General features: G+C 42.9%; 2 protein-coding genes across 2 annotated transcripts in view; one reads left to right on the top strand and one right to left on the bottom strand.

Moving 5' to 3' along the window:
• Arpc2 (Actin-related protein 2/3 complex, subunit 2) overlaps positions 1 to 2,797 on the bottom strand; it is a 30,373-nt gene extending 27,576 nt beyond the window's left edge. Inside the window, exons 1-2 of the mRNA XM_077658788.1 lie at positions 2,636 to 2,797; positions 758 to 851 (exon numbers count right to left, since the gene is read on the bottom strand). Of these exons, the coding sequence (XP_077514914.1) occupies positions 758 to 851; positions 2,636 to 2,709 (168 nt within the window). The 5' untranslated portion in view covers positions 2,710 to 2,797. The remainder of the gene's footprint in view (positions 1 to 757; positions 852 to 2,635) is intronic.
• Positions 2,798 to 3,022: 225 nt separating this feature from the next.
• Pngl (N-glycanase Pngl) lies at positions 3,023 to 12,546 on the top strand. The gene is made up of 4 exons (XM_077658787.1): positions 3,023 to 3,339; positions 3,659 to 4,774; positions 7,508 to 7,703; positions 12,284 to 12,546. Exons 1-4 carry the CDS (start codon positions 3,337 to 3,339, stop codon positions 12,451 to 12,453), a joined length of 1,485 nt encoding a protein of 494 aa, XP_077514913.1. The 5' UTR covers positions 3,023 to 3,336; the 3' UTR covers positions 12,454 to 12,546.
• Positions 12,547 to 13,879: the final 1,333 nt, after the last annotated feature.

Raw genomic sequence — 13,879 nt, 5'->3', positions numbered from 1 at the left:
TTTCTTGCACCAAAGAAGTCTTACCAAAGCACATTTGATAATTCCCTCAGTTTCCTCTACCACTGAGTGAAAGAGCTGCTGCCATAACTCTTTTCAGTGAATTCACATTACAATGAGATCCGAGGGATGTTGAGAAAAGCTCTGCTGTAGAGAGTATTTTCAATGACAGCAAGGGCACCACAGCACTACTAAATGTAAGTGCTAAACGGACTGCAACATAGCACAGAGATTAGGAGGAAACAAGTGTAGTGAATGGATGTTTTGCAGATTAAGCATAAAAGCATAAAAGAATTATGTGCAGAAAATGATGTCGGTATCGCCCCATGAACATTTCTGCCAGGCTTTTACATTAACTGTGGCGTTCCTTATGAGGCTGCATTTTTTCACTGCTGCATTACATTAATGCTCATGTTTCAATTGCACGAATGGCAATGCAATGTCAGGCTGCTACGGGTACAGAATGTACGCAAGAACAGGTAAAGGGCAGAAAATCTATGAATACTCCTTTGTGCTCCACCCTCTATTTCAATGCGAACTCTAAGTGATTCGCACTAAGTAATGAAATCTATAGTCCAGCTTACTTAAGTAAACAAGAAACAAACAAATGTACAAATGTCAGACATGGTGTGACAGCTATGGTAAGTGACAGGTGTGGAAGTGAACCTGGCAAAAAAACTCAAATTTGCTCTAGCCATAAAATGTCTGCCACTAGTCATAAACAGTTATTAAACAAGTGGGAAGAATTGGAATCACTCACCCTAATTTTCGTCTTGTCACCATTTGGGTTAGATATATGGTATAGAACTCCATCAAAGTCAGCAATTTTGACTTCAACAGCCTCTGGCTTGTTGCTACATAAAACAGCATAAGAAATCAGGTGAGGATGAAAATAATACGAAGAAATGAAGAAAAAATAAGGAAAAACATGAAGTACGCCCAATGCACAACTACAATAGCGGCACGTAAGTGAGCAGGTCACGCAGTGCTTTATTGTTTTGCACTATTTAATCACAACACCATTTCAATGGAAAAGAAGCGATTTTAGAAAGGACACTCAAAACATTACTGCTTCATTTATTTACACAGTTAACAAACTTCATCAGTGTTCCCTGACTTGCAAAATTCTGGATGGATAAAAGCATGTGTGAACTCAGGTTAGAGGTACTGTGCTGGACATGACTTCCCCTCAGTAAGTATAGAAATCAAAAGCTAACGAGTAGCACTACTCTCAGAGAACACCCATTAGGAGCCTTTTACCCTGTGACAATGCAGATGCCATAACTACATGAATGCCCAGAGTGAGCTCTCTCTCTCTTTTATGAGAGGGAGTCGAACAAAGTGCCGAGTCACAAGTTTAAGGTGCGCCCACAAAGGCGACACGACACGCTTGGTTGTGTTTTCAATTTATTCAGCCGCAGAGCCAGGCAGCGTGCGACCTACTCAGGGTGCTTGCGCGTGCCGCCTTGGTAAGAGGCAATGGGTTATAAGTCTAGGTACTCTATGACAGCCCACAAAGCAATTTTGACCTTGTCTGAGCGGCATCATGAAAAAATGGTGCTATGAGGAAATTTCGATTCTTTCTGAACACCGTCTCAGCTACTACAATATTGTGTAGCATTCAGCTTGTTGGTATCTATTTATAAAATAACAGCGCAAAGAAAGGACACAAAGAAATCCAAGGCAGTGTTCTGTCCTGATTACTGATTTTATTTTGTTGATTAAAGATGATCTGAACTTTTGCACAACCGCTGGAAGGAACCAAACTGTTGCAGATGGCAGGGCGCTGTCTACTTAAAAAAAAAAAGAAAAAAAAGCCGTTCACAAATTTTGTGCGCGATCCCGCATTATTAATCTCGAGATCAGGTAGCAATGAAGAACAACTTTACCAATGGATAAGAAGTGAGCAACCAAAGACACGCGATCTGGCGCAAATGGCTCTATGTCCGAGTTGTTTTGCAAGGACAGTTCACTGCTCTGAACTGTTCTCGTTGAGCACTCGGAAAGGTACGCTATGACCTTTTTTTTTTTAACCAGCAAGTTCACGCCTAGTGCGACAGTGCTCGCGCCGTACTTCGCGTAATGCTGGTCAGGAAAACGCGACATCAATATCGCAAAATCACCAGCAGCGCGTCCGGAGCCTAGGAGTGACATTGATACGTCTGCGATCTCCAGATAAATAACATCAACGTTCTTGCACCGGTCTCTACGTTTGCTGACTCAATCGTTATAAGCAGACTTCAAAACAAGGATCTGACGGGAAACTATTGAAAAAAAGAAGTCACAGTACATAAAAAACAACTAACAACTAAAACGATCGAAAGCGATCACACAGAAGCGCTATGGAATTTAAAGACAGCAAATGATTCATGCTAGGTGGGTAGGGCAGGAAGCGCACAGGTGTATGCCGTCACTGTCAAGGGCTACCCGTGAGCTAAGTACGCAGGCTGAAGTGATTAGCAAAAGAGCGTTTAACACTGCAATACCACACACTGACGAGTCAACAATCGGACAACTTAAATTAAACGATTAAAAAGAATAATTTTAAACTCTTATCAGCAATGGACGATCGCCGAAGAGCTCCGCTCCGTTCGGCAAGAGGCGCGGTGCAGCTTCGAAGAAGAATGGATTTACTTACGCTAACTGGGCATTTTTGAACTTGAGCCGTAATGTTTCTTCTATTATTCTGTTGTTGATTTCCAATAATATCATCTTAACCGGCAAATACACAAACTCCACTCAACACCCCGAACTACACCGGAAACCCTCAGGCCGGACGCGAGTAAGTGTAGATAAAGCCACCGCTAGTCTCGTATAAAGTTAAACGCACCATGTACAAAAACTGCATCATTGTTTAAGAACAACAGACTCTTTTGCAATAAGGTAACTTTAATAAATCACAAATTATATCATAGCTACCACTTAGAAAAATATACGACGATGTAATCATGTCGCAACCAAGTTGCAATGACGCGTACGTTATATTTGCAATTTTAATGCCGTTCATGACGACAATGCAAGGAGTGAACATGAAAAATGGAGCACTTTCTGGGTAATTTAAAAGTTTATCAAGAACAAGAAGTTGTTTTCTTGTTACAACAGATGGCGCTACCATTGAAATAAGCGTATTTTGAGTTGTGTGTTTGCCAGTTCTAATGATTCACTGCGCTTGCTTTCACAACTACAAAACACAGCTGCTGAGGCTGGATAGGTGGTGGTGCGGGCGCTGTTTTGTTAAGAATTGGAAAAGAGTGGAGCGAAGGCGCGCTGTTATTTACAGGCGCAGGACATCGGCTGCCCATCTTGCGATAAAACTTTCAGAGACGCGTTGACGTTTACATGGTAAGTGTGTTGTTCGCACATTACTCGCCCATGAGTGTGCTTACGTGTTTCCGCTGATGGATTGTTTCGATCTCACCTTTGCACTCATTGTAATTTGCCCCGCAGTTTTTGTATTTGCAAGTGTTGTTTAGAGTAGTGATTCCGTAAAGCGGGGCATTATTGCACACATGGAGTTTCGTTCATGTATCCTGATTATCACAAATCAGACTTTTGTTCAAGCGCATACATCTTAAATTTCTTCATACCCTGTATAAATGTGATGACGTGTAGCCCGATAGCTGCTGATCGGTGGTTTAACCAAGAAATGTTCTGTTTACAGGAGGCGCTCGTCATGAATGTCGACGAAAACCTGTACACCAAAATCAAAACTAATCTGTCTCGGGTGCAAGTTTACGAAAGACGTGACCTGCAAGAAAAAGCTTTGGCATGCATCCCCGTTTCGGAGCTCACTCGCAAGGCGCAGCTTACGATGATTGATCACGCATCCCGCAATACTCCTGACAAAGATAAGCGTGATCCCGGGTTCAGGGACTTCCTGTTAATGGAGCTTTTGCATTGGTTTAAGGAATCATTCTTCACCTGGGTGGACACGCTGAAATGCAGTCGTTGCGGAGGTGCTACAACAAACGTCGGAGCTGGAGAGCCCACTGCTGAAGAAATAGCAGGTGGGGCGTCACGTGTGGAGTTGCACGGCTGCTCGAAGTGTCAAACTCTGGCGAGGTTTCCTCGCTTCAACTACCCGCCTAAGCTGTTAGAAACTCGAAGAGGTCGCTGTGGGGAGTGGGCCAACTGCTTCACGTTTTTCGCCAGGTCGCTGTCCTTCGACGCTCGCTATGTGCTCGACTGGACTGACCACGTGTGGACTGAGGTCTACTCAGACAGCCAGCAACGCTGGCTTCATTGCGACCCATGTGAAGCTCTCTGTGATGCACCGCTTGTTTATGAGGCTGGCTGGGGCAAGAAGCTTTCCTACATTTTTGCTTTTTCCAAAGATGAAGTGCAGGATGTCACGTGGCGCTACACGTCGAACTTTGAAGCCGTACAGGCGAGGCGGGTGGCTTACTCAGAGGCAGAACTCATCCAGCTGATGCTTGCACTCACCCGACAGTGCCAAGAATCATATACACAGAAACGCAGGGAAGAGCTCTTGCTCAGGAGAGTGCTGGAGCTAGCGGAATTCCTGGCTCCTAAGAAGGTGACTGAGAGTGAACTGCAGGGAAGATTGTCGGGTGCCTTGGCGTGGCGACAACAGCGGGGTGAGCTTGGAAGCTGGGTGCCCTTCACATACAGACCAGCCAGCTGCAGATGCAAAAATATCATTTTCAAGTACTCTTCGGCCATGGACAAGTACTCCATTTGGGAGGATGGTGTAGAAACCAACCAAGTCTCGGGCTGGGCAAAAGGAGCGTTCAGCATTGAGAAGATGTTCCGCAAGGTTAGACTTGCCTCTGTCTAATGACAGCAAATTTCAACACATTTGTGAGTTTAGGTGTTAAATGAAATGTCATGCATAGACTGTACACTTGCTGAAAAGTAGCATTAGGATAAAATTAATTTTAAACTGCAGTACAAGTGGCTACTTTCCATTGGTCTAACAAGCTCCAGTGAAAGACAACACTCACGCTCTGTTATTGCTTTAGCAATGAAGTTGCTTATTCAAATGCTCTTCCATCCTTATTTATGTTGTTCACATCTGATTTGTCAGCCAGCTTTTATTCAGGTGCACCACTACACTGTTCATTGCATGGGCTACAGCAGCTGTGTATAGAATAAACAGCATTGTATTGGCATTGTATTACTTTAGTTATAAGATGCAAGTAGCTTGTGTGATGACCAAATGCATTTGTAGCAGGTTACCCGTGCAGCCTTGCTTCTGGCGAGGTAGCCATGCTAAGGGAAATTTATTGCCTTGGGGTGCGTTGGGTAATTTGATTGTCAGCAGTGGCTGTGTGCATGTTTGAACAGCAGATGGTTTCGTAACATGCTAAGAAATGCCACATACAGCCTTTGTCTGTAAAGTTTCGAGACTGATTTATTTTCTTCTCTAGAAATGATTCCCGAAAACAAATGTTGGTGCGTATGTGTAGCGGCATCCTCTCGGGCTAACCTGAGCTATTTATGTTAAGTGCTGTGGTAGCCACTAGATGGCACTACACATAGAAAAATACGTTGTCAGTAGTCGTCTGCGCATTCTACTGTGAGTCAATGTGGAGAGATGGACGTCCGCCTCGAACAGCATGTAAGCATAAAATTCTGTGTGAAGCTTAGCAAGACAGCCACACAGACGTATCAACTGCTTCGTGACGCTTACGGCAACGAGACATTATCATAGGCGTGAGTTTTCGAGTGGCGGTTCGTTTCGGGGAGAACGTCGGTAGAAGATGACACAAGGCAGGGGAGCCCTTCAATTGAACATCACGGAGTGAAAACAGCGTGGCTCGGATCAAGGAAATCGTACTGCAAGACCGCACCATTACAGTCTGCATGCTATCAGATGCTCTCGACATTAGTAAGACAACACACCACCAAATTTTGCGTGAGAACTTGAAGAAATGAAAGCTGAATGCCAGGCTTGTGCCGCATTCCCTCATGCAGAACCAGAAGGACACGCAGACATCAGTGAGCACTGATTTGCTCTCCGAGGCAGAGAAGGATGCTGCATTCGTCGACAGCATCATTGCAGAAGACGAAACATTGTTTTCATTACGATTCTGAAACAAAGAGGTAGAGCGCCGAATGGCAGCCCACAAGTTCTCCAGCGTCGAGAACGGTGCGGTGACAGAAGACCGAAACGAAGACGATGCTGATAGTTTTTTTCGGTGCCAGAGGTGTCATACACCACGAGTTCGTCCCACAAGGGAAGACGGTGAATCAGGAGTTTTGCGACGCCATCACCCTGACTTATGGGCATCTGGGCAATGGGAGCCTTCTCCACGATAACGCAAGGCTGCACAGTGCTCTCAGCGTGACAAAATTTCTCGCCAAGCACAGCATTACTGTACTTACCCATCCGCCATACTCTCCTGGCTTCTCCCCATGCGATTTTTTCCTGTTTCCTCGTGTGAAGAGAGCCCCAAAAAGTTGCTGGATGGGGAGCGTGGAAGCCATTTAAGACTCCATGACAAAGGAGCTGACAGCCCTGCCAAAAGAAGCGTTTTCCAACTATTTCCAAGACCTCAAGAAGTGTAGGAAGCTGTGTAGACTGCAAGGCAAGGGAGAGTATTTCGAAGGGGTTCTGCACAAATTATTTCAATGTTAAACCATTTTTTAATGAACTCAGTCTCGGAACTTTACGGACAAAGGTTGTACCTTATCCATCACGATTAAAGAGACCATGTGGTGATTTCAGGAAGGTAAAAGGGGGGCTTTGTGTTAGAATTGCAAAATGAGTGGGTCGTAAACGCTTTATGTGGCACATAATTTGCAACAGTAGTTTATGGCCTTGTGCGCGCAGTTAGGTCACAAAGTGCCGTGGTGTTTTCGTTACCTTTTTGTTTCTGGATTCTCTAAAAAAATTTTGTATTCCTGAACTTATTGCCTGATTGCATTTTCACTCTTCTGTAGCTACCTTATGGTGGTTTCTTCAGTAGCCTCTTTATTAAGTCATACCATCTCGGTCATCAGGATCAGCAATATCTGGGAAGAGATTTCATCAGCAAGCCGCAAAGCCTGCTAAATTTTTTATGGTTCACCAGTGGTTGAAGAAAACATTTTTCTGCTGTTTGGGCACAGGACATTGTACTCTTAAAAACTTCAGATTTTTATGCTACTACCATACCACCCTTTTGAGATAACTGTATAAGGCCGTGAGCACAAATAAGATGACCCATGCAGTGATATCAAAGTAAATGTACTTTCTCCGAGATATATTTTAGCATACGACATCAAATAATTTTATGCTCAGCTCTTCAGACAATATTTATAAGGCTCAGAAGTTTATTAGTCTTATTGGAATAAAACACGTGATGGCATTGCTGCTACTTTTTCTGATTGCATCTGTTTCGTGGAGTAGCATGCTAAGCTTTTGTTCAATGTCATGTGCCATAGAGGCAGACATAGCCTCTATTTTCTCTCTTTGAAAGGTAGCATTTGTGAAAATTACTCTCATAAAATGAACAAAGGGCATTTTCACAGCTCTTAAAACAAGTGGTGTCATGCTGTTTGCAAGGTAGAGCAAGACTGGAAGATGAGCTATTTGGCGAGGCAGGAAGACTCGGCTGAAGGGTCACTGTCATGGAGGCTTGAGCTGTCGCCTGGAAGGACAATTGAGAGGTTGGATCTCACGTGTGCGGGAACGACATATGAAAACGGATGTGTCAGATGGTCCGTGTCGACAGACGAAGAAAGCATTCCTATCGAGGGCTGTGAGTTTTACTGTCCTTCCTTTTTGCATTACTTTGTTGCACTGCTGCTTGGTTTCAAACTTCAAGGGCATTAGTTCTGTGTACACTTAATTCAATGGCTGGGTTCACTCATCTGTGGCTCCTTCAGTACCCAACCCCGATTCCCTAGTGGTTAGTGAAGGCTTTGTTCTACTTTATGGGTGATAGCTTCAGTAAATGAAGTCAGACTTAAGAGGATGAACAGGTCGTCCAAATAGTGAATGAAACAATGTGAGGCATATTCGAAAATAGTTTTACCATAAAATTTGCAGTTGCATAGAGAATCTAGAAGGTGCACCTAAGACAGATCGAAGTTGGTCTGTATCATTAGCACTATAAGCTAGGATTTTTGTCAGCAATAATTATGCCTTTTGCTGATGAAAGTCTTGCATATTCAAGTGGCTGTATGGTCTGTTCATGCAGTTTATCCCTTCCTCTGCAAGGATCCTGCTGTTCAAGGCACTGACAGTATTGTCCCCATTGTGAACATGGTCAGATTGCAATATCAGCAGCAGAATTATTGCTGTTTTCATGGTGTCCAGAAATTAACTCCTGCATGATTATGTGTTATTTGTTGGCTCGTGTCCAGTTATGTATACTTGCTTTCTCTGATGCATTGACTTATGGCAGGCTTTAGGTGCAAAGACAAGTGGCCGTACACAAAACCTCTAGTGACTAGTAAGAACATATTGTAGCTCAGCCAAAATTTGTTTGTCGTCAAGGTAACATCTTTGAACGTGTGCGATGGTCATGATCAGGCTTCTAGGTTTCCAAAATTCCATGATTCTGCAGAAAATCACGGATTCCAGCATTTTTTGAAGAATTAGATGTTAGCAGCCGCACGCTATATTTTTTTAATGATATATATATATATATATATATATATAATGTAGACATCAGTAGGAATGATGGAATGGTGGGAATCTGATCAGTTTAATAGAATCTGGGAACGAACAAAGTTCTGCATCCACTCAAGCAAGCTAGCGGATCAAATGCTGCGGCTCTGGCAGAAGCGCACTTTGTATGGAAATTATTTTCATGATTAGAGGCTGGACTGTTAGGCACTGAAAACTGCATTTCAGGTGCCAAAAATGGGCAGTTAAAAGTATATTTTAGGCACCTAATGGCGAAAATAGGCATCATAAATTTTAGCAGGAGTTCAAATGATTTCAGGCCTACATATGTACGCACAATGTCTGCTGCAAAATAAATGCAGGGATGATTCGGGATCATGAAGAAGGTGCAAACCTTTGGAGGAGCTTTTCTGAGGTTGTCCCGCAATTTATATGACAAACGATTCACATGCTTCGGCAGGGCAGAGGGTATAGTCATTTTCTGGAATGAAAAATCTTTGAAGAAAATGGTGTTAGCAGCCCTTTTACAAACACTTTTGCGGTGCCTGGCAACAAGCAATAAAATCCAAATACAATTGCTGAAACCTCCGGAGGCACTTATAAAACACGAGCTGTTCAATGTTGAACACTTGAAAATAGGCCTGTCATGCAACAAAACTACAAGCAAATAATAAACGAATTGATAGGAGGCCGTGTGTATAGAAATTATTGCAATTATTATTGTTTTAAAAGTGTCAGGCGTATGAGCTCAAAATCATTGTTCATACAACAATGAGATTTATCTATTTCTCACATACACAATGCTTCAAGTTTAATAAATACACTGCCACTTACATAGACAGTGCTTGCTAGTTAATGCCTGAAGCCCCACAGCCTTGTAATGGTGTTTGCCTTTTACAAGGCAAGTGCGAGAGATGCACTTTCGGCAACTGCTCCTTGAGCAAGCACACACGAGAAGGTGCTTTCACAAACACAGCCTTGATAGAAGCTGTTTGTTAAAGTCCTTGAAATTTCCTCTTCAAAATACTATGAAGCCTATTTGTAGCTAGTAAGTAGCTGCAAGTAGCTAGCCTTCAGCAGATATGCGGCCTTGTGCATGTAGGTTGCATGTAGTACTTTTCAGCGATTGGTTAACAAAGTAGGCTGTAGTTTCTCCATTGGGCGTCTCCGAAGGCTTTGAGCATAAAAGAATGTTCCTTGTCTTCTCATCTGCTTCAAGCTTTCCTGCTAGGAAGTGACTAAGTATCCTTGCACATCCCTTTTCTTCTACGCTGACCTAAATGCAGTAGTCGAGGAGCTGATTTCATATTTTTTCTAAGGGTTGCTTCATACAGAGGCTGGAGGTAGTTTTCTCGCGGTGTTCATTCTGATGGCATGTTGTTGTAATACCTCTCTAGAAATTCTTTCAGTATCAGTTTTTGCTTTTTCTCCATGGAATGTTTGCAGCCAGTAAGACCTTGCATAAATCGGCAAAGAAAACATTCTTCCTAATGCCTTTGCAGGCTTCTTTAAAGAATGATTCCTTAGAGGTTGAGGGCTTCTGATGTTAGACAGAACATGGATATCTCCTACATAAGTTAAAAAAAAAAATTACTGTTTTAGTGACCATAAACAGGCCAAGGTAGTTGAGAGCTTCAACAGCTAAGCATTTGAGGAATATCACCATACCAGGCCAACACGTTATTTTTGACACACACATCGACATCCTGCAAGACTTAGTGGGACGCGGTGAAGTAAAGTGAAGCGATAAAATGAGGGTCGTGTGGCGGTGACCATGCTGAAGGGTCGCAGATGAGCACTTCTCATTTTTCAGGTGACTGCAGAGATGCTAATTAACTGTGCCATTTACACCTGTTATGACTGGCTGCTTTTCATTGTGGCGGGCTCCTGCCAGAGTCTCTCCAGTTGTTATTTCATGAAGGTCAGGCGCGCCTGGGGCACGAAGAAAGAAAATAAGGCAGAAGAGTGCTGCCTAAAAAAGTGTCGGTGAACCTGTAATCCGTGTCATATACTTTCCAAAACGCGGCACCATCCAGCAGTTTACCACTTTACCAGTGAAATGGTGCTGCAAGCTTCCACCGTCATGGAATGGCATGGGAGGGCAGTTGTAGGAAAATAATTGTTTTGCAATTCTCAGCTGACCTGATTGGCAGTGTTTACATAACGGGCATTGATACAGTGTTCGACGCCGCTAATTGACGAAGCCGTCTGATGTTGCCAAATGTATCGAAATGGCTCCAAAGGAAAACTGATTCCAAAAGCGAAACAGCATCGTACTTTCAGGGCAGTTTTAGGAAAAATAGTGCATTTTCAGATGCCAACACTGAAATAGGAATATATAGGCACTAACACCAAAACTAGGTATTTGTATAGACTTTAAAAACAGTATTAAATGTGTTGTTAACATGTAAAATGGTGTGGCTACGATACATAAGAAAAAGATATTTGCCTAAAATCCAGTCTCTAGTCATGATACTGGCGCCTGTCGAAAGCAATATTACAGTATCTGCACAAACGTAGTGAGAGAGTTTTCTTAAAACTGCGTGCCTAAGAAAGCAGCTAGCTATATATTTTGAACCTAGCTATGGATATAGCACTAATTGTATTTCGCTGCTCTTTGAGATATTCAAAACTAGCTCACCCATTAGTCTCGCGAGCGATGAGGAAAAGCCAAATTCTCTACGACCTTGGCCCATCGGGGCTAAGCGTGCGTCACGCACTGGCGAGAAAGAGTTGCTACAAACGAGGAAAGAAGGTGGCATGGGCCATTCAGAAAGAAGAAGTGGCAGTGAAAGAGCCGTGAAGAATAGGGAAGGGAAAAAAGAAAAGGTTGAATGGACATAGAATTGTGCAGCACGAAACGCGAAGCATTGAGCCAGGAAATAGTAGCATGGCTGCCGCTGCTCCTCGGAAGGCCGCACTCGTTAACAAAGCCTCCGCGGAATATTGAAGATTCTTAGTTATCGATTAGCAGGATTTATAATTTTCTGCTGCAAAAAATTAGGGTCCTTAATCATGATGATATGGAACATTTCTATGTGTTTTGATGCTTTTTCGTGGGCACCTTGCATGTTAAAAATTTGGCTGCATCTGGGGAGGCATATTTGCCCCTGGATTGGTCTTGTTTTGTACTCTAGACCCACATCGATTGGTGTGACGTACATAATTTGAGGGATGCTGATGGTCAATGGTGACCTGTTAACAAAGGTTTTCAGTACAGTCTTCTAGTTTTTATAATGTGTAATACAATCGTTTTCTCAGATTCTGTGACTTTCTTCTCCTTGCCACCTAGGGCACCTCACTTGCTGCTATATTTTCTAACACTCTCTGAAGGATTACGGTCAGACATGCTTTTTAGGCTTGCATTCTATCAGCACGCTATGCTTTCTCTTACAGGCCTTTTTTAATTATTATTCCTGGCTGGTACTGTATTTGAGGGTTCTCTAAGGGCATCTTTTTTATGTTTTGAAGATCTCTGGCAGGTGCCTTCACCACCAAAGCTCTTTGAGGCCAAGTCTTGCTGTCTTTGTCATGCAGTTGTACACTGTGCACCTTAGTATTAAAGGCGACAACCTGTAGTATGATGCATGAAAATGAAAGCCAGAATTTAAGCACAAACATGTTACAGCACACATAACTATAACCAGTGTACTTTTCAATTAACTAGAATGTTTTGCTGATGTTTTGTATTTTCTGGTTCTTTTGCAGCCAATGGAGTGCATTCGATAACATCACTGAAGAAGGCAAACTTTGTGTGTCTAAAAGCAGTGGTCAGCGGTGGTCGAGGAACCAGCGCCTGGCAACATGCACAACTGTGCAGAGAACCATTGGACAGCCAGCACTACAGCCTAGAAATAGCTGTCACACTATCAGAGTGAAGTGCAAGGAGCTTGCCTTAATTAAGCAAAACTAGTTACCGAGATGCTGAAACAAAAATGAAATTGTATATTAAAACACAAGCATGAAATGCTTTCTTTAGTTTTGTCTTGTCTAATTTTAGGACAAATGCTGAAACGAGCTTAGCACCGGTGTTTCAGCGTTTTAGACATTAAAGGCCACAACATTTACACTTTCAAGAACAGTATGCTACTCATTGCCTACCCTTGTTTTGAATGATGACCACTGAGATTTATTAGTAGTTGAGTCAGTCGTGTTAATGACATTGATAGTGTTGAATGTTTGTGTTTGTGGCTGAAACAATTCAATGGATGCAGAATGTCATGATAAAGTGTGGCAAAGGAACCTCCACCTTACACCCATCTTAACATGTTTTGCGATATAGATGATGACAGTCCTCTTCTGAGAAGTTCACGTGCCACTGTCACTAGACGACACCACGTTCTAGTTATGTCATCATTTTAAATAGTGAACAGTGCCATAGTTAGTGTAATTGTAAAGTCGTTTGGACAAGAAATTTCGGAATGACGGGACCACAAAAAAAAACGAACACAAACATAGGGAGGGATAGGGACACAGCGCTCGTCCTGTTCTCTCGCTAAGTCCCTGTTCGTTTTTTTTTTTGCGGTCCTATGTATTTCTAAAACCTGCCTTAAAAAGCCTAGCTACAAGTACTTCTTGGACAAGCAAACTTAGGTAGACAGCAGATTTGGCATGAAAGCTACTGTTTGGTGCTGCCTGCCTATGAATAGCTACTAGATTTGATGCCACTTCTATACTAGTCGCAAGGTAATTACCTTGTGGCAATAGTACATTTGAGGAAGCTAATCTTGTTCATATTTCATCCAGCTTTGTGAACGGATGCTCACCGTGCCGCCGGTATGTTGATAAACATTTATAAACATAATTTTTTAAACATACTACTTCACATATGTTTTGGCAGGTGTCATGATGAGAGCTGTATACGAAATGGGAATGAACTGCTGCAGGTGCAAGTTACGCCAATAAGTTTACCTAGGGTACTAGTACTCAAGACGAGCGCTGTACAGGCCTCACTCTGAGGCCCGAGCTTGGCTCGTGCCTGAAACCCAAATACTGAGCCCAGGCCCAGTCTGGGTCCGCTACATTATCACTGTAATGTTAGAGTTCGGGCCTGACCCGTCAAGCTCAGCTTGAGGCCCAGTCCGGGCCCCTTACCACAGCAGTTAAAAAGGTTAACAAGAGGCAAATTCTCCTTCGTGCTTGTTCATTGCCATGCTTTGCCTCTTGTTAATCGATGCACCAACTAGCCCAAATTGTCACTCTACATCATTTCACCCCAACAGGTAAATTGCCCACTGTGTGCAAGTAGACGCCTATTACACAAGGCTGCATATCAATGAAAAAAAGCAAAAGCATTGATTTATT

This window comes from Amblyomma americanum, chromosome 3 (assembly GCF_052857255.1).
Source record: "Amblyomma americanum isolate KBUSLIRL-KWMA chromosome 3, ASM5285725v1, whole genome shotgun sequence".
Lineage (NCBI taxonomy): Eukaryota > Metazoa > Arthropoda > Arachnida > Ixodida > Ixodidae > Amblyomma > Amblyomma americanum.
This window is presented reverse-complemented; position numbering and strand designations above follow the sequence as displayed.

What these genes read in the sequence shown, in the direction of transcription:
- Pngl (XM_077658787.1), top strand. An exon ending in TTGAGAAGATGTTCCGCAAG is followed by an intron (nt 4,775 to 7,507) that starts GTTAGACTTGCC and finishes GCTGTTTGCAAG; the next exon opens with GTAGAGCAAGACTGGAAGAT. An exon ending in AAGCATTCCTATCGAGGGCT is followed by an intron (nt 7,704 to 12,283) that starts GTGAGTTTTACT and finishes GTTCTTTTGCAG; the next exon opens with CCAATGGAGTGCATTCGATA.